The sequence below is a fragment of the Dipodomys spectabilis genome, unplaced genomic scaffold (genome assembly GCF_019054845.1).
Source record: "Dipodomys spectabilis isolate Male_0828 unplaced genomic scaffold, ASM1905484v1 ptg000173l, whole genome shotgun sequence".
Classification (NCBI taxonomy): domain Eukaryota; kingdom Metazoa; phylum Chordata; class Mammalia; order Rodentia; family Heteromyidae; genus Dipodomys; species Dipodomys spectabilis.
This window is the reverse complement of record NW_024870850.1, coordinates 5,436,823-5,457,732: the sequence shown is the minus strand read 5'-3', so window position 1 is coordinate 5,457,732 and position 20,910 is coordinate 5,436,823. Positions and strand designations below refer to the sequence as shown.

Sequence of the window (20,910 nt, the reverse complement as noted above, 5' to 3'; positions counted from 1 at the left end):
AAAAATACATTAAAATACATATTTAAGGGATCGTTTTCCTAACATCACATTATCTGACCTTTTCCGCTTGACTCATACATATACTAGATATTGCAAATAAGGGAAACCATGGGACCTATGTTTCTTTGGGCCTGGCTTACTTCACTTAATATAATTTTTTCCAAGCCTTTCCATTTCCTAGCAAATGGGGGAATGTCATTCTTTCTGATGGAGGCATAGAATTCCATTGTGTACATATACCACATTTTCTTGATCCATTCATCTACTGAGGGGCATCTGGGTTGGTTCCATATATTAGCTATGGTAAATAATGCTGCAATAAACATAGTTGTGCTGGTAGCTTTAGTGTGGTCTTGTTTGTAAACATTTGGGTAAATGCCCAAAAGTGGGATTGCTGGGTCATAGGGGAGTTCTATGTGAAGTCTTTTGAGAAACCTCCATACTGCTTTCCAAAGTGGTTGAACAAGTTTACATTCCCACCAACAGTGAAATAAGGTTCCTTTCTGTCCACATCCCCTCCAGCATCTGTATCACCTCACTCCAGTTAGAACGGCAAAATCAAGAACTCATTAGTTCCTTCTTTCTAAGCTATATTTTTGTTACCTGATTCTCTCTATTAATTTGACGTTTGGCTTATTCCTGCGTAGAGTATGAGGTTCTTGCTTGTGTTTTCCATGAATTCTTCCATTAATTTTTGGTTAGCCTCATCTCACACGCACAAATTGTCTTATGCCCAATTTCAATTGTTATTCATGAAGTTTATCAGCAATGCTTTTAGTGTATTTTTTCAAGTGTATTCTCAGCTCCTATTCATGTACTCTGTTGTCTAGATATTTTCTGGAATAAGCTCTTTTAGCCCTAATGCTGTCTTCTCTAAAAGGTGTAAGGTAATTGCTGTCTACTGTTGGATTTCAGCTCTACTTAAGAAGAGAGAAAGGCTATATAATGAAGAGTAGGTTAGCTTATGTGTTTGTTTTACAAACAACAAATCATCTTGTATGAACACATATTTCAAATCATCATATCTGTAGACCCAGATATTTATCTTGGAGATTTACATTCTCAGAAGACTGAGGAAGAGAAAGAGGATAAAAGCAGATTCTCAGCTCAGTGTGTCAGAAATCAGAGATGTTCTGCACTGCAATTTCTATAGGAACAGCCTGACTTAGGATCCTTTAGAGGAAGATCCTCAGTTGCCAGATGTAACTTGATTCTACTTGTTACTGGAGTTAAATGCAGCTATTCCCATCAGAGATGCTGGGATGGAGAACATAATGGGGGATGTAATAATTTTTAGAAAGTTCCTGTGTAGAACAGGTCCTGGTGTTGTTTTCCCAGGCACCTCCCTGGCTGCATTTGTTCCCAGGTGTGTTGCTGACCACACCTGGTAGATTTAGGGCGAATTGGGTTCTTTGCTGGCACAGGGACAGGTTCTGGTGTTTTTTTCCCAGATGTTCCCTAGCTATGTGCCCTGTTGCTGTCAGTCAGCAGGAGTTTTGAGTTGGGAGTTGTAGTTTGCTAGCAGAGGGGCAGAGATGTATTCCAAGGGACTTTCCTCTATAGCTGCAGAAGGGGTGGGAAAAGAATTTGTATGTTTTTTTTTCTTCAAATATGTTCCCCTCCTCTTCAGCTTGGGAAAGAACTCAGTCAGGGCATTTTGGGTCACCAAAGAAGCTGGTCTTCTAAGATTGGAGTACCTCAATGTGTACTCACAGATTCTGGAGCCAATATGGGCCAGCGAAGTCTTGGTGAGGGACTTCTGTGTCCTCAAGTGGCAGTGTCTAACACATTTTCTTGATTTACTCCCTACTCTTCTCAGTCCCCTCCACCTTGCCCCCACTGTGTGGTGTCTCTCTCCTCCTTTTGGTCTCCCTGCATAGTCTGGGGCAAAACAAGGCCTAGATTCCAGTAGTTCAGCGGGGGTGTGTGTGCTGCCTTACTGTTTTCTGTTTTGGCATTATTGTGGTGGGATATCTTCTTCTGTCTTATAATGACTCTGTCGTTTAAACTTTGATTGGTATGGATCTCATAAAGTGGAGTGTGTGTTGGGAACCTAAACCTCTATTTGGTCAGAGATAGCTTGGTAATTTACCAGTGATGACACCACCACCTTTCTAGAAGTATCAGGCCTATTTTAGATGTGTGTCAGTAAAGTCTTGACTTGATAGTTTTCTAATTTGTTGATGCAAGTAATCATGGATATGGACTGTCATCTGAGCACTCCCTTTGTTGTACCCACATTGAGTTGGTATTTCATGTCTTCATTTGCATCGAATCCTAGAACTTAGTAAATTTCCTTTCTTATATCTATGAAGATGTGCTGATTACTCAGTATTGAATTGTTCACTCTCCACGATTTTATCATTTTCTATGATGGGTTTTCATGTTGAGTATACTTGTTGAGTATACTTCCTCATATCGTTTCCTTGATTATTAATCGTTTTGTCCCTCTTTTTTACATTTTATTGTCAAGGTGCTGTATCGAGGGGTTACAGGTATATAAGTAAGATAGTGATTACATTTCTTGTCTAACTTGTAACTCCTCTCTCATTTATCTCCCTCCCTCCTTGCTTCCTCCAAGCTCCCCCCAAGTAGTACTGATTATATCCAACATATTGTCTTATGAGTATTGCTGTTGCATTGGTTCCCCCTTTGTCCTTTGTCTCACTATTTTGTTGCTCACCTTCCCTTCTCTAGTTCAGATAAATGTATATACAATACTCAGGGTATGAAAATCAAATACAGTGACAACAGGGAATAAATCAAAGGTCAGAAACAAAAGAAGAAATGCACTCATTACCTTGCCCATATAATTGTAACCCCTCGTTAGGTTTTTTCACAATCAAAAAGAAAAAAAAGAAATCATGTAGTACATAGACTGAAATTTTACTTTGATATTTCTTGTAGGAAAGGCATGGTGGAGATACATTCTCTTAATTGGGCTTGTCTGAGAACATATTTATACCTTCCATATTACGAAAGGATATCTTGGTAATACAATAGTCTTAGTGTATAATTTAGATATTTTTATCTTCAGTACTGCAAAAGTCTCGTGAAATGTTCTCCTGACTCCTATGGATTCTACTGAGGAGTCAGCAGTTAGGAAAACAGGGGTCCAACTGTAAGTTATGGGTCCAATTTCTGTTTTAGCCTAAAGAATCTTTCATTTATATGTATTTCCCTTGTGAGAGCTTGTTCATAACACTGTAGATGTCATGGTCAAAACTTTGATTATACTTCCATTGTTAGGTATCTTACATTGTGTCCTTGTTTACATTAGGAAATTTAAATTCTGTCACATGCATTTAGAACATACATTTAAACTTTTTGACATTCCCAAACATCTGAATCCCCAAAACTCTAATATATACTCATTCTAAGTTACAGTTTTAAACTCTATAGATGCATGTTCAATCTACTTTTCTTCAACCTCACTATTATGTTCTGTTTTGAGGACTTCACTAACATGATAGGCTTTCACATATACCCACACTAAATATTGAGTCATCCTTTTCTGTATTTCCATTATGCCTTCATTATTTCCTTTTTATAACAATGCCTTTTGATTTCATTATATTAATTTCTTTTTTTCCAGGGCTGAGGACCGAACCCAGGGCCTTGCGTGCACCGGGCTGGCACTCTTCCACTGGGCTAAACGTCCAGCCCCTATATGAATTTCTTTAGAATATGTACAGGCACAAACACACCCTTGCACACAGACAGGACAGAGAGAAAGAAACAAAAATACTTTGATCCTTTCTATTATTTTCTTTATTCCTTTTCAGTATCACAATCTGAATATTCTGGGAAGAGAGTTGTGATCATAGCATTGAACCATGATGGACTTGGAATTGGGATTTCAATATAAAGCTTGCTTACAATTCTCTTTTCATCACCCATGTTGGAGGTTCCTCTCTCCATAAGTAGTTACTTGGAATTGGATACATTTTCTTTATTTTGTTACATAAATAATAATAAAACTCCCTCACCTCATATTTGAGATCTTTTTCTGGTTGATATTACAAGAAGAACTGCTCAATAGTTTGGGTCTGTTAGCACACCCTGCTATAGGTTCTTTCATAAAAATACCCATTGCAGGCTAGGAATGTGGGTCAGTGTTAGAGTGCTTGCATTGCATGCATGAGGCCCTGGGTTCAATTCCTCAGCAACACATAAACAGAAAAAGCCAGAAGTGGTGCTGTGGCCCAAGTGGTAGAGTGCTAGCCTTGAGCTAAAAAGCTGAGGGACAGCACCTAGAGTTCAAGCCCTACAATTGTCAACTAAAAGCCCTTTGCTTCTGAAAGTTGCTCTTAAATTTATTCTTTATACCGGCTGCCACATAAGTACATAATATAAAATTAGTGACTCAACACACAAGATTTATTTTTCACACAGGTGGACCTAATTGCCCTAAGATAAAGGCAACAGAATATTTACAGTCTTACAAAAACCTAATCCACAGACAACATGTTTTTGCTGTGGTTCATGTGATAACGGGGTGCAAGTTCTCTCTCATGGCTTAAAAATGCATTTCTCAATATAATTCATGGAAAAATTGCCTTCATATCCTTACCTAATTCTATACACAACCATAAGACATTACATTCCCATTCCATCCCAACTGGGGATAGTGTTTTGATATATTAACTGGCACAGAAGCAGTATTCAATCCATCAAAGCTAAGTTTTGAAAAAGTGACTCAATTTCTATTCTCATTATGCAGAATCTTAAAGGATTATCAGCTTGTTTTGGCCTTGGCTTTTGCTATTGAGCAGATCAACAAAAACCCTTCTCTTTTACACAACTTGACTCTGGGATTCGATATCTATGATGCTCAATACAGAGGTTGGACAGCGCTTAGGAATCCCTTCACGTGGCTCTTTGGGAATTACAAGATTCCAAACTACTCCTGTATGAGAGACAGTAGGTCTGTAGCAGTATTTACAGGACCATCAACAATAACATCTGACCAGATTGGGACATTGCTGAGACTCTACAGATTTCCACAGGTGAGAGTAGAAAGTGTGGAAGGATATAAAAATGCATAATTTGGTGCCATTTCAGGTGTTACCAGAAAATTATAGGAAAAGACTGGACTTAATTATTAAATTTTATGGTATCAAAGAACAACTACTTAAAGATTGGGGAATCTATCTATCCATCTAAATATCTATCTAAATATCTATTTATATCCCTGTTTGGAAAATGAAATGGAAGAGTTCAAACAGACAAATGGACAATTTATTGTTTTATCAATGATTTTCTTTAATAAATCAGAAAATGGAAAATGACTTTGCAGTGTGAAGATATGTTGAGCAGGGTACTGATGGCCCACAGTTGTAATCTTAGCAACTCATTAAACTTGTATCTCCAATTCACCAGAAAGAGAACAAAATGAATGATTCAAGAGATACAGCACTAGTCTTGAGGGTAAAAGCCAAATAAACGCAAAAGGCCATTGGTTGGTGCCTTTTAACTGGCATGCACACACACACACACACACACACACACACACACACACACACACACGCACGCAAGATATTATGTAGAATGAAGTAAGTCTTGCTCACAATGAGAAGGGGTCAATGCATTCTCTCACCTGTGAAAATTAGATCGAAAATATGAATATGAAATAAATATGGAACACTCATAGCCATTTACATAAAAATATTATCTCTGAGAGTAAAGTAAGTTATACAAAGGGGTAGAACTCCATGCTGTAATTTTTCTGATCTAGTGACACCAGACAGCACCAGAAAAGTGAAGCTTATCTTGACTTAGTGAGGTAGGTGTTAAGACAAAAAGGCAGATTACAGAATGTATGGGTGGGAAAACAAACATAATATAGTCAATGGACACATGTGAAAATTGAATTAGGAAAGTCACGGAGTGGGAGGGATAGATATAGATGTGAAGTTGATAGAAATAGTAGCAAAGATCAAGAGACACTTTACAAATGAATTCATATGTTTCACAACTATTAAAAACAATTAAATTATTTTTCAAAAATTATAACAAAAATCTACCTTCCACCAACTGGTTCTTAACATACTTCAGAGATTGTGATGCATAGCGATCTTCTCATTCACGGAGCATTCAACTTTTTTCCCTTTAGTTTACCATTGGTTCCTTTGATCAATCCCTGAGTGACCATAACAAGTTTCCTGCTCTCTATCAGATGGCCAAAAAGGACACCTCAATAACCACTGCTATGGTGTCCTTACTACTTCACTTCAGCTGGAACTGGGTGGGACTGATGACCTCACAAAATGAGAATGGTGTGTCAGTTCTTGCTGAATTAAAAGAAGAGATGGCCAAGAACAGACTTTGTGTGGCCTATGAGGTAGTGATCTCAAGCCAAGACCTGCAACATTTATACAATATGATGGGAAATTACAATGACATTAATAAAGCTTCAGCACGTGCTGTCATTATATATGGTGATCAAGATTCACTGAAAGCTTTAATGTTGGGTATTGAGCAAATACTCATAAAAGGCAAAATTTGTATCATGAACTCACAGTGGGATTTCACCCTGAAAAGGAAGTATTTCATGGTAGGCTCATTGCATGTACCTCTTATTTTTACACACCATTATGCAGATGTTTCTGGGTTTACAGATTTTGTCAAAGCAATTCATCCTTCCAAATACCCTGAAGACTTTGTTCTTGCGAAGCTGTGGTTTCTGTCATTTAATTGCTCAGATTCTGAGTCTGACTGTGTGACATGGGACAACTGTGTTCATGATGCTTCTTTGGATTGGTTGCCTGGGCATATTTTTGACATGACTATGTCTGGAGACAGTTACAATGTATACAATGCTGTGTACTCTGTGGCCCAGGCTCTCCATGAGCTGCTTCTTCATCAAACAGAAGTTCAAACACTGGGAAATAGAAAAGAAACAGTGCCTTCCCCAGTACAGGTAATGTCTTCTATGTTAGAGGGAACACACCCGGAGGAAAAGCTCTTTCTAGTGTGGTTTCTTCTTTTTTTTGTCGGTTGTGGGGCTTGAACTCTGGGCCTGAGTGCTGTCCCTCAGCTCTTCAGGTCAAGGTGAGCACTCTACTACTTGAGCTACAGTACCACTTCCGGTTTTCTGAGTGGTTTATTGGAGATAAGAGTTTCATGTTCTTTCCTGCCTGGGTAGACTTTGAACTGCGATCCTCAGATCTCAGCCTCCTGAGTAGCTAGGATTATAGGTGTGCGCCACCAGCACCCGGCTTCTAGAGGGGTTTCTTACTGTAGGAAATTAAATATTCCTGTAAGTATGCATGAATGTTTGTGTATATAAAAGAATATATATATATATATACACACACACACACACACACACACATACCATATATGAGTTTGTAAACATGTCATACATATCTGGGTTGCTAATAGAAATAAATATATATATATATATATATGTATATATATATACATATATATATATATATATGTCTGCATTGGAAACAATTTTCTCAAATGTTAAGCTTTATCCTTTTTATTGACAGAAACTACTGTAAACACAAAATTGAATAAACAGAGATTAATATTAAAAATTAAATATTTCTGTTGCTTTTCAAAACCCTAAGAAATGCTTTTTGTTTATAGGTCTTTGAGGAACTCTATAGTTGTGTGTATATGCTCTTATGGAAACAACAGGTCTGTAACAAGGATAAAATTTATTCTGAATTTCAATACATTTTTTTTTTGTCCATTCAGGGGATTGATCTCAGGACCTGGGCTATGTCCCTGAGTCTATTTGTGCTCAAGGCTACTGCTCAACCATTTAAGCAAAGCACTGCTTCCAGCTTCTTCTGAATAGTTTAAGGGAGACAAGTTTTTCAAGGGCTTTCCTGTCCCAGCTGGCTTCGTAGTGAGATCGTCTGATCTGTATCCCTTGATTAGCAAAGACTACATTCTTGAGCCACCAGCATAAATCTTATGAATTCCTTTAGTTACCAATAATCTCAACAGGTCAATAGCTAGTGTTTTGAAAACTACAAATTCAGCTTTTCCCTATGAATTTCTTCAGTCATATCAACTAAACAGAATTATCCATATTTTTCATAAGGGACATAGATTCATTCAATATTTGGTATTAAAAATTTTGCCACCTAAAACTATAGATATTCATAAAAGTAGTTGTTGGGTCAAGCTTTAGCAAAATGGTTTCTCTTGAAAAAGTCCTTCTATTCCTTTTCTGAGTGATCAAGCAAGGTTATTTCAAAAGGATTATTTTTTTTCCTCCATATGTTTTCTTCTGTGTTATTCTTGAATTCAGAATCAGACATTAAAAGGCAATTGATAGCTTTTCTTTTTCTTTATTGGGAAAATACTGTAGAGAGGGGTTACAATTACATGGGCAAGATAATGAGTACATTTCTTAACAAGCATTGTAGCCTCTTCCTTTGTTTCCCCTTCCCATCCTTTCTCATCCTCCCGCTGCCCCCTCCCAATCTTCCCGGCTCCCCCTGCCCCCTGCTTCCACCGCCCCCTCCCCCGTCCCCCGCCTCTGTTCCACACCAAAGTTGTGAAGTTCCCTTTCAACATAACGACTTGTATATCTCATTGTTGCAATGGGTCCACCTGTATCCCTATTTAAACGACTTGTTTTTCCCCTTCCCCTCTACAAATTGTACTGACATCAAATACAATGAAAGCAGGGGTTATACTCTGGGGGAGGGACATAGAAAGCAACAAAGAAATAATCGTATAGATGAGTTAGAAACAATCGAATGAAAGAAAAAAAAACATTTGACTACATATCTTAGGGTTCATTTTCCTAACATCACCTTATCTGAACTTTTCTGCTTGACTCAGACATAACTAGATATTGCAAATAAGGGAAACCATGGGACCTATGTTTCTTTGGGCCTGGCTTACTTCACTTAATATAATTTTTTCCAAGGCTTTACATTTCCTAACAAATGGGGCAATGTCGTTCTTTCTGATGGAGGCATAGAATTCCATTGTGTACATATACCACATTTTCTTGATCCATTCATCTACTGAGGGCCATCTGGGTTGGTTCCATATCTTAGGTATGGTAAATAATGTTGCAATAAACATAGTTGTGCTGGTAGCTTTAGTGTTATCTTGTTTGTGATCATTTGGTTAAAAGCCAAAAAGTGGGATTGCTGGGTCATAGGGGAGCTCTTTGTGGAGTCTTTTGACGAACCTCCAAACTACTTTCCAAAGTGGTTGAACAAGTTTACACTCCCACCAACAATGCAGTAAGATTCCTCTCTGTCCATATCCCCTCCAGCATCTGTTGGTTTTAGAGTTCTTGATTTTAGCCATTCTAATTGGAGTGAGGTGGTATCTCAATATTGTTTTGATTTGCATTTCTTATATGTCTAGGGAGGTTGAGCACTTCTTCATGTGTCTATTGGCCATCCTTCTTTCCTCTTCAGAGAAGTTTCTCTTTAAGTCTTTAGCCCACTTATTTATTGGACAGTTGTTTCTTTGAGGATTTGTTTTTGGAGTATTTAATTTTTTGAGTTACAAGCATATTTTAGATATGAGACCCTTGTCCATTGTATGGCTAGTGAAGAACTTCTCCCAATCCATGGGCTTTCTATTGATCTTGCTAACTATGTCCTTTGCCATGCAGAAGCTCTGCAACTTCATGCAATCCCATTTGTCCAACCTTTCTTTGATTTGTTGTGTTTCTGGGGCTCTATTAAGAAAATTTTGGCCTGAGCTAAGGAGATTGAATACTAGATTAAATACTAGATTGAAGAGAAGTGACGAAAGTGGACATCCTTGTCTTATTCCTGAGTTAAGAGGAAATGGCTTTAGTTTTTCACCATTAAGTATAATGCTTACTCTAGGTTTGTCATATACAGCCTTTATTGTATTGAGGAATGTTCCATGGATTAATAATTTTTCCAAGACCTTCATCATAAAGGGGTGTTGGATCTGGTCAAATGCTTTTTCTGCATCTATTGAGATAACCAAGTGGTTCTTATCTTTGCTCCTATTGATGTGATGAATGATATTAATTGAATTCCGTATATTGAACCAGCTTTGCATCCCTGAAATGAATCCTGTTTGATCAGGGTGTATGATTTTTTCATGGATTATTGTAGTCGATTGGCCAAAATTTTGTTGAGAAATTTTGCATCAATATTCATCAAAGAAATGAGTCTATAGTTCTCTTTCTTTGATGAGTCCCTGCCTGGTTTTGGGAAGGGTTATAATGTCTTCATAGAATGTTTTCAGTAGTGAACTTTCTCTTTCAATTTCATTGAAGATTTGGAGGAGTATTGGTGTGAGCTCTGCTTTGAAGTCCTTGTAGAATTCCACTGTAAAACCATCTGGTCCTGGGATTTTTTTAGATGGGAAGTCTCTTATTGCTGTTTCTATTTCAATGCTTGATATGGGCCTGTTAAGCTGTTTTAACTCATCTTGGTTTAGTTTTGGCATGTCAATATTTGCTAGGAAAAGTTCCATTTCTGCAAGTTCTCAAACTTATTAGCTTAAAGTTTTGAGAATATTCCCTTACAATTATCTGAATTTTGGTTGTTTCTGTGGTAATGTTTCCATTCTCATCTCTGTGTTTATGTATTTGGGTGTGTTCTCTTCTTTTTCTGATAAGATTTGCTAAAGGTCTGTCAATTTTGTTATTTTTTTCAACGCACCAACTCTGTTTTGTTGATTTTTTCTATAGTTTTTTTTGGATTCTAATTCATCTCTTAATTTTAATTATTTCTTTCCATCTACTGGATTTGGGTTTATCTTGCTGTCTTTTTCAAAGAGGTTCAGATGTCTCTGTAAATTGTTGGTTTCAGATCTCTCCAATTTGTTGATGTAAGAACTCATATTTATAAACTTGCCTCTGAGTATTGCCTTTGCTGTGTCCCAGAGGAGCTGGTAATTTGTGTGCTCATTTTTGTTGAATATCAAGAACATTTGAATTTCCTTTTTAATCTCTTCCATGATCCACTTGTGATTCAGCAGTGTCTTGTTCAGCCTCCATGTGTTTCCGGACTTTCTTTGATGGCTTTGGGTGTTGAGTTCTAATTTTATTCCCTTGTGGTTTGAGAGAATGCAAGGTATAACTTCAATGTTTCTGAATTTGGACAAGTTTGCTTTGTGACCTAAAATGTGGTGTACTTTGGAAAATGTTCTATGTGCTGCTGAGAAAAACGTGCATTCTGATGCTGCTGGGTGAAATATTTGGTAGATGACTGTTACATCTAGTTGATCTATGCAGTTGTTTAGATATGCGGTTTCTCTGTTGAGTTTTGCTGAGTTGATCTATCTTGTTGGGAATATGGTGTGTTAAAATCCCCAAAATTAATGTCTTTGGATCTTTGTGGTATTTGAGAGAAAGTAGTATTTCTTGGATAAATTTGGGTGCTCCATTGTTTGTTGAATAGATATTTAGAATTGTAATATCCTCCTGAAGGAGAGATCCCTTAATTAGTGTGTAGCCACCTTCTTTATCTCTTCTCAGAAATTTTAAGATGAAGTCTATTTTATCTGATATTATGATTGCAACTCCTGCCTGTTTATGGGGGCCGTTTGCTGGGGAGATTTTGTTTCAGCCTTTCACATTGAAAATGTGTTTGTTTTTATGGGCAAGATGTGACTCCTGAAGGCAGCAGATAGAAGGATCTGGCTTTTTAATCCATCTAGACAGTCTATGTCACTTAATTGGAGAGTTAAGTCCGTTAATGTTGAGAGATAGGACTGAGAGGTATTTGGGAGTTCCTGCAATGCTATCCACCTTCTTGGGGACTGCGAAACTGGGTTCTTCCTAAGGTTCTTGGATACTCAGTTTGGGTGCAGTTTCTTGGCCTTTATTGTGGCCTTGTTGGTTTTCTATGTGTAGGACCATCTTTAAAAATCTTTTGTAGGGCTAGTTTGGTGGAGATATGTTGTTTCAATTTTTCCTTGCTATGGTAGGTTTTTATTTGACCTTCAGTTATGAAGGAGAGTTTAGCTGGGTACAGTATTCTTGGTTGATAGTTGTTTGTCTTTAGGGCATGACATCCATCATTCCAGGCTCTTCTTGCTTTTATTGTCTCTGCTGAGAAATCTGAGATGATTCTAAATGCTTTCCCTTTATAGGTGATTAATCTTTTCTCCTGGACAGCTTTAAGGATCTTTTCCTTGGTCTGAATTGATCCGGTGTGGATTATAATGTGATGGTGGGATGTCCTATTCTGGTCTGGTCTATTTGGAGTTCTAAAAGTTTCTTGTATCTGAATAGGCCTATCTTTTTGCATGTTTGGGAAGTTGTTTGCTAGGATCCTGTTAAATTTCCTAGACCATTAACTTCTGTTTCTAGGTGCTCCTCTATACCCATTATCCCCAGATTAGGCCTTCTGATGGTGTCTTCCAAGTGTTGAATAGATCTATCACATTTCTTGGACTTGTCTTGGATGGTTGTATGCACTTTCTCTATAATCTCTAGGCTGTCTTCAATCCTCAAGATTCGATCTTCTGCATAGTCTAACTTGCTGTCAAGACTTTCTACTTTGGTTTTTATTTCTTTTCCTTCTAATTGGTCAGCTTTGATGGCTTCAAATTCTTTGTTGAAGCTTTGTTTTAGATCTTTTATGAACTTCTTTACTTCCTTAATTTGGTGTTCAGTGTTTATTCTCAAATCACTTAGTTGATTGGTTATGGTTTCCTTGGACTCCCATTCCTTCTGTTGGGTTCCATTCAGCATTCCCTTTGTGGTCTTCCTGACTTCCTTCAGCTCTTTGTTAATGGATTCCATGAATGCCTTTTGTGATCTTTGTGTATTCTCATCCTGCTCTATCAATTCCTGTATTACTCTTTGCTTAGCTTCCTCACATTCATGCTATTCCTGTAGTTCTCTTTGAGTGCTCTCAGCCTGCTCACGCCATTCTTGCCTTTCTCTTTGAGTGTTCTCAAGCCACTCACACAATTCCTGTATCAGTTTTTGAGTAGCTTCCTCATGTTCATTATATTCCTGTGTTAAACTTTGGTTTGCCTCCTGTCTCCCTATCACGCTCATGCACAGTCCTTCATAGGATTTCAAACTTTTCCTGTATTGACTTTGGTTTGCCTCCTCTCTCTCCCTATCATGCTCATACAGAGCCCTTTGTATGTTTTCAATCTTTTCATTTACCGTGTTTACCAGCAGTGTTTGTAGAGCTATTTGGGAACTCTCCTCTGGATTATTCATTATCTATTCTGTCCCCTGATTATCATGAGTGAGAGTTGAGATACTCGGACATGCCATTTTTCTTGTGTTTTTCCGGCTTACTTTGCCCATTTGATATGAAAGTAACACCAGTTTTGTGCTAGAACACTAACTTAAGGCAAGCATCAACCAAAGTCTGTAGTTGCACAGTCAAAAGTCTGCAGATGCAATATAGTTCAACAGATATATCTATTCAGCGTCAAACAACTATATATTAATGGGCTACGAACTGCAAAGAAGAATTTGGCAAACCAGAAATTATTAGGTTTAGGGAGAGATTTGGGTAAAAATAGGAATAGAGAGATTTGGGAAGGCTCAGGGAGAGTTAACTAAGTCCTAATCTCAAAGTGGGAAATAGGTTGGATAAGATGAAAGTAGAGAGGGAGAAAAAAAGAAGAAAGAGAAAAAAGAGACAAGAAAAAATTGAAAAGCAAAAATTAAAAATTAAAAAGTGCAATCCTTAAAAATAATGCAGATTGAAAAGGAAATATTCAGAGAAGAGCGTGGATATAATGAGTGAAGGAGAGGGATATAAAGGATACATGGAAAACTAAAAAATAAAAATGCTTAAAATATTATATAGGTATAAAGAGGTAGTACTGCTATTAAGGAATTTAAGTCTAAGAAGTTTTGAATTGAGTAATAAGTCTCTGTATTAAGCATGTACACAATGGGGGATAAGGTCTAATAATTGACTACGGATATATCTGAGGATGTGCAGAACAGCAATTAAGTCACACAAAGAAGAACTAAAGAGAAGAAAAGGTGCAAAGAATGAGAAAGAAAGATAAAAAAAGATCAGAAGTTCAGTAGCGCTAAAAAAAAAACAAAAAAATTAAAAAATAAAAGAATTTAAAAAAAGAAAGAAAAATGTACACACACATATACCCCTAAAATAAAAATTATAAGAGGAAGAAAGATAAAAGTTACTAGAAAACATTTTTTTAAAGGTAAAATTTAAAAATTAACAAAAAGTTTTAGGAAAAAAATTTTTTATGAAAGTTACAAAAAATAAGGTCTTTAATTTTTTTGGGAGGGGTGGGAAGATCCTGTATATCCCTTGTGTCCATAAACAGCCTCTTGTTGGAGTCTCTGGTCTGATTGTGGTGTTTGATTTTCCTGTGGCTTCGTTGGTTACTTAAGTCAGTTTGTTTGAGCAGGCAGAAAAATGCTCTTCTTTACCCAGGATTTTATGATCCTTCTCCCAGGCTAGTTCAATGGGAGGGAGATCTGCTTTGAGTATCACAAAAGAGGGAGATGGCTGTTTCCTCAAATTTGGAGATGCTGTGATGAGGCTAGGTTCTGGGTAGAGTTGAGGCCTTTCAACAAACAGTAGCTTTTCCCTGAGGGGCTAGATTGTGAGAGAATCACAGAGCCCAGCCTGGATCCATTCTCAGGGTTTCTGTTTACAGAATTTCAATTGATTGTCAAGGCTGCTAAAGGGACAGGCAGCCACTGGCTCTGTTTACCCAGTGAAGAAAGCCACTCCTGGGATTGGTGGCCTGACCTGGGTGACATTTCCCTGAGTGGAGCTGAGTCTGGCAGGTCAGGTTAGGTTCTTGTGACCTGCTAAATGACTCTAGTTTTCTTCAAGGCCCTAGTTGGAGCTAGCAGCTCAGTTGGGCCTTCAAAGATGGAGATCTCTGGTAGTCGTGGGGGAGGGGTAGCCTTCCCTCCTCTGTTCCCTGAGAAGGAGTGAAGAGGTCTGGCTTCTACTCAAAGCGAGTCTTGGTTCCTGGGTCATCTCTGGTCTGTGAAATGCAGGATGAAGATGTCTGCTCCTTGTCGGTTCTTGCTGGTGTTGAACAGAATCCGCTCATCCGCCACATCTGTCTCCTTCATCCCGGACTCTCTGTGTTGCAGGTATGGTCGCTATGGCCACGCCATCACCACCACCAAAGCAGCGGCAAGTGCTCAGATCTGTCTCCATGCCTGGATTTTCCCTTTCTGGCCTAACTCTCTGTTCTGTGATGGCACACTTGGTGTGATTCTCTGTCTTAGGATTGTTTACTGGAATACTAAAACTGCTTTCTATGCCAAAGCTTGTTTAGTCTCCAGCTTCCCCTTTGCCATCTTACCAGAACTCCCCAATTGGTAACTTTTCTTATTTCAGGTTTTCTCTCTTAACTTTGGGATGTACTTTGCCATAAGATGATGTCTCTCTTTTAGTTGAACCCTTTTCTGAAGAGCATCCAGTTTCAAAATCCCAGTGGAGATCAAGTGATTTTGGATGAGAAAAGGAAATTGGAGCCAGAGTATGACATTCTGAACATTTGGAATTTTCCAGAAGGGCTGGAACTTGCTGTGAAAGTAGGAAAGTTTTCTCCCTATGCTCCACATGGCAATCAACTGTCTTTGTCTGAAAATATGGTAGAGTGGGCCATTGAAAGTACAGAGGTGGGTTGGATCCAATCCTAATAATTTTAATAATACACAAATAAGCAAAAGTCTCTCTTCAAATGTATACCTGCCTGAGTTCCAGCAATTTTCTCCCATAATCATAGCTACTAAGATAGCTGGGATGTGAATATCATGGTTAAATGTCAGCCTACCCAGGGTAATCTGTGGGAATGTGACCTCCAATTAACCACAAAAAATCTGGAGTATAACTGTGACTCAAGTAGTAGATTGCTAACCTTAAGCAAGAACAGCCAAAATCCAGTGCCCAGATCTTGAGTTCAAGCCCCAGAATCAAAACAATAAATTGGGTTTCTCAATGTTGATTTCAAATATTGTCATAAACTATAAATTTAATTTTGCTCAGTGGGTTTCTAGCTTTGTGATAAAGTACCTGAGAAGTCATATATGTGGTTTAAAATTTTATTTTGCTCCCTTCTGAGTTGGTTCATTCAAGGGTTAGTTGATCTGCTACTTACCCATCTTTGATGAAGGTATCATCCTTGAAGGTACCTCTGAGAATATTCCCACCTCACGGCCACTGGCAAACAAAGAGGGAGATACCATGGGCCTGGGGTTCCCACAACACTATAAAAAGGAGGTCTTCCTTCTTCTCTTCTACATGTCACAAATGAATAGGAGACAAGATATAATGACCTGAACTCAGGAAAATTCCATAGGGCTGTACACTAGAAATTACTTTCTCACCACTACTTTCCACCTTTTAAAGATCTCATTCTTTGCAATAACTCAACAGGCTAGAAATCAAGGTTGTAGCCCATATGTCTTTGTGAATCATGGAATATGGTCTCTATAACAGAATATATTTAATCAACTGCACTTACCTGCATAGTAAAATTATGTTTACTAATCCATTAATTAAAACAATGGACTTTGTGAAATGTTAGGTGTAAGTCTGAACAGTTTCTGACACATCATTGATTTTCCTCAGACTCCTCACTCTGTCTGCAGTGAGAGTTGTGATCCTGGATTCAGGAAATCTCCTCAGGAGGGAAAGGCTGCCTGTTGCTTTGATTGTGCCCCTTGCCCAGAGAATGAGATTGCTAATGAGACAAGTAAGTCCATGAATTATGAAGCAACTGTTCATCTCTCCTTAGGTTTCCTCAATCCAAACAAGTCCAGCCAATGTTGTATATTGGGATTACAATGCCTGTTTTCCCTCTCTCTGATCATAATTTCATTTTGACAAGTGGTGGTACTACTAATTGGAATACAATAAATCATGGCTTTGTATTACATATTCAGTAGTATTTTCTAGTCCATTTCAGTGAATGTAATATCAAGAAATCCTTCTTATCACTAACCATTAGGACAAGTATAAACTCTAATCTGAAATTAAACGTCTTATTAAGGACAATGTTCATCTTAAAGGTTAAATTTTACCTACACAAAAAAAGAGATCTTGCATATCTTTATTTCTCAGTGCCCAGAACTAGTCTTGGCATGAGGCAAGTGCCCAGAAAGGTGGAGTTAGTTTAAGAAGTAAGCAGGACTTTAGAGTGTCTAAGAGTGGTCGCTCCATTCCTACTGTTTAACAGGTGAGCAGGTGACACAATCAAAATGCGATCAATTCAAGGGTAAGGGACCATGGGGATAAGTGAATGTTTTACAGAGACATGCAAAAACTGTAACCTATATGATTACAATTATCAATAGGATTGCAGAACTGTGCACAATTCTGTTACTAAGAGTGTAAGTGTAGAACCTTGTTGCTTTGATATTACAATATCCCAACTGTCATATTATCAATACATGTGATAGTCACTGAAGGAAGAAAAATGTTGAATAAAAAAACACAAATGAAGAAGAACATGGAAATGGGAAACAGTTTAGAAAGAACATATACATTTATTTTTATATGTTTTTCATTGTAAAAATACTGTACAGAGGGGTTATAGTTACATGAGTAAGATAATGAGTACATTTCCTATGTAGAATTGTTGACTCCTCATTCCTTCCTTCCCACCTCCCCAAATTCTGCACTGTACCCCTCCACACCCCCACCAGTTGTAAAGTTCGTTTTCAACATAGTGTCTTGTACATCTCATTGTTACAATGGGTCGACCTGTATCCCTATTTAAGTGTTTTGTTTTTTCCTTTTCCCTCTCCAAATCAGAAAAGTGTATATAAAAGATGCAGAGCACCAGAATCAAATATAATGCAAAAAGAAAGGATTATACCATGGAGCAGGAACATAAATATAAAAGAAACAAAAACAATTACATAGTGCATTATAAATATGTTAAAAGCAATAGCAAGGAAGAATAAACTACTTGTATCCCTGTCTTGGGGTTTATTTCACTTTACATAATCTTATATGGTCATATGTATATAGCTTTTGATCTTTTCAACTTCTATTAGACATATACTAGTTATGGCAAATAATTTTATGATAATAAATGCTGAAATTTTAGAATTACCTGTAAATGAAAATTTTCCTAAATTGTGTGAAGGAAAGAAATTCATAACAAGGACTAACCAAATTCATAATAAGAACTAACCGTAGTGTACACTTCTCAACAGATATGGAGCATTGTGTAAGGTGTGAAGATCATCAGTATGCCAACACACATAGGACTAAGTGCCTCCTGAGAGTTGCAAGTTTCCTGGCTTTTGGCGATCCCTTAGGCATGGCTCTGGCCTGCATAGCTCTTTGCTTCTCTATGCTCACTGTTGTTGTTCTTGGGATGTTTTTGAAATACAAAGACAGTGCCATTGTTAAGGCCAATAACAGGGCTCTCAGCTACAACTTGCTCATCTCTCTCATCTTCTGTTTCCTCTGTTCTTTGCTCTTTCTTGGCCGACCCAACGCAGTCACATGCATCCTGCAGCAGATCACATTTGGGGTTGTGTTCACTGTGGCTGTTTCCACAGTGTTGGCCAAAACAGTGACTGTGGTTCTGGCCTTCAAGGCCACTTCTCCAGGGAGAAAAATAAGGTGGCTGCTTGTATCGGGGGCTCCTAAATTCATCATCCCCATCTGCACCCTCATCCAGGCAACACTCTGTGGACTCTGGCTGGGAGCCTCTCCTCCCTTCGTTGACACAGATGTGCACTCTGAACATGGTCATATCATAATCCTGTGCAACAAGGGCTCCCTCACTGCCTTCTACTGTGTCCTGGGATACCTGGGATTCCTGGCCTTGGCCAGCTTCACTGTGGCTTTTCTGGCCAGGAACCTGCCTGACACCTTTAATGAAGCCAAGTTCCTGACCTTCAGCATGCTGGTGTTCTGCAGTGTGTGGATCACCTTCCTGCCTGTATACCACAGTGCCAAAGGGAAGGTCATGGTGGCTGTGGAGGTCTTCTCCATCTTGACCTCTGGGGCAGGGCTCCTAAGCTGCATTTTTGCTCCAAAGTGCTACATCATCTTGGCAATGCCAAATAGAAATTCTCTGCATGGTTTCAGGGATAAAAAACATGGTAGGAGAAACAAGCATTATTAAGATTAAACACATTTTTTATTATTATTTAGAAGCTCTGATTGTTAAATCCACAGTAATTTCCCCTTCTTGTAATAAATATTATAGATTTTTTTAATTTCAATGTGTTAGTACCTATTGTGTATTTTTGTAGGATTTGTAGTCACAAGTAGTGTTGATCACTATTAAAATTGGAATTCTTTTTAAATTTTTTTCTTCTAATTTAATCAAAGCTTAATTCTATCATTTCCTCTTCTTAGTGTCTTCCTTATTGTCTTTCAATCACTTTTCCAAATTTTTAAGTATGTTCACTTCCTTTCTATACACCACAATTTTGTAAAGTCCTCTAATCTCTATGTCTGTCTCTTTGTCTTTGTCTTTCTCTATGTCCTCTTGTTCTACTCTTTCTCTCTCTTGCCATATTTCCCTCATATAACTTTAAGAATGATTGTATATGTTACAAAAATATGCTTATGTTTCAGATTACAATATACAAGATTTTTTGTCTTTTCTCTTAATATGAAAATGTGTAATGCATGATAGTTTATTCTTCAATGCCTAGATATACTTTTAAATGTATTGTTGATTAATCACTCTTTATTAATTTGATACATAAAATTTTGAATGTTAAAATGTCAAATATTATGTCTTATAATGTTTTCACTTCTTACAATCTGTTGATTCATCAACATTTTATCTGTCACTTTTCAAACTCTTAATTTGATCAGGAAAGCATTAGTTATTATTTCAAATAGATTGATGTACTAGCTTCTATACTATTTTCACATGTTTACATACATAAGGCATATGGGCAAAACTTACATGTTTCCTGTGTCTTCTACTGTTCATAACGTGTTTCTTCTGATATTAATTAAATTTATTTATGCATGCTTCAAGTCAGGGCTTAAACTGCCCGTTGCCTTTGTCACTCAATACTGCTTTACCAGTGGAACTTCCATTCCTATCTTTTTGGTCTTTACTTGGAAAGAAGAGTCTCATTAACTTTCCTGCTCAGGCTGACTTCGAACCTCTTCTCACATTTACATTTCCAATAAAAACATGACAATATAATTGACTACGGTTTTCTACTCTGTAAATTTTAATTGAAAATATAACAAGGAATTGCAAAATATTCTGTGTGTAATATTCTTTTGTTGAGGGCATGCTTTTTAATTTTTAATATGTATTTCATTGTAAAGATAGTGTACAGAGGGGTTACAATTACATGAGCAAGGTAATGAGTTTTCATTTCCTATTGAGCTTTTACACCTTCCTTTATATTTCCCTTACCATCACTTTCCTTGCCACTCCCCAATTCCTCCCTACCCCACAAAGTTGTAAAGTTTGTTCTCAACATGCTGTCTTGTACATTTCATTGTTACAATGGGTCATCCTGTATCCTTATTTCAGCATTTTGCTATTTCCCTTCCCCTATTCAAATTAGAAAAAAATGTTCATACAAGATGCAGGGCACCAGAATCAAATGCAGTGACAACAGGGTTTGTACCATTAGGGAAGAACTTACAAAAGAAAAACAAAAAAAACCCAGGACCTCTCAAGGCTTGCCCTGTCCTCCACAGGCCTTCCCTGCTCTGTTCCAGCAGGCTTTTCAATCCTGCTGTCTCTCCCTTCACTCCTACTACTCTCTTTCCACTGCACTAACTAACTAACTAACTAACTAACTAACCAACTAACTAACTAACGGTCTTTTCCTAACGGTTCTTCCCTTAACTGTATTCTAACTGCCATTCATGCTCCTACCCCAAGCTGCCCACTTTGCAATCACTTCTTCAGCTATCCATGTGGTTCTCAATGCTCCACCCCTCCAGTAGCATGCCCCCCACTTTCACATCCATTCTTTCCCCACGATGCCCCAACCCCTTTCAGCAGCATGGC

General features: G+C 37.8%; 1 protein-coding gene across 1 annotated transcript in view; it reads left to right on the top strand.

Annotated features, from left to right (window-relative positions):
• The window catches only part of LOC122119946 (vomeronasal type-2 receptor 116-like), a 32,522-nt gene extending 13,484 nt beyond the window's left edge, over window positions 1–19,038 (top strand). The window contains exons 2-6 of the mRNA XM_042693994.1: window positions 4,724–5,009; window positions 6,116–6,922; window positions 15,344–15,571; window positions 16,524–16,647; window positions 18,116–19,038. Of these exons, the coding sequence (XP_042549928.1) occupies window positions 4,724–5,009; window positions 6,116–6,922; window positions 15,344–15,571; window positions 16,524–16,647; window positions 18,116–19,038 (2,368 nt within the window). The remainder of the gene's footprint in view (window positions 1–4,723; window positions 5,010–6,115; window positions 6,923–15,343; window positions 15,572–16,523; window positions 16,648–18,115) is intronic.
• The last annotated feature ends 1,872 nt before the right edge of the window (window positions 19,039–20,910 follow it).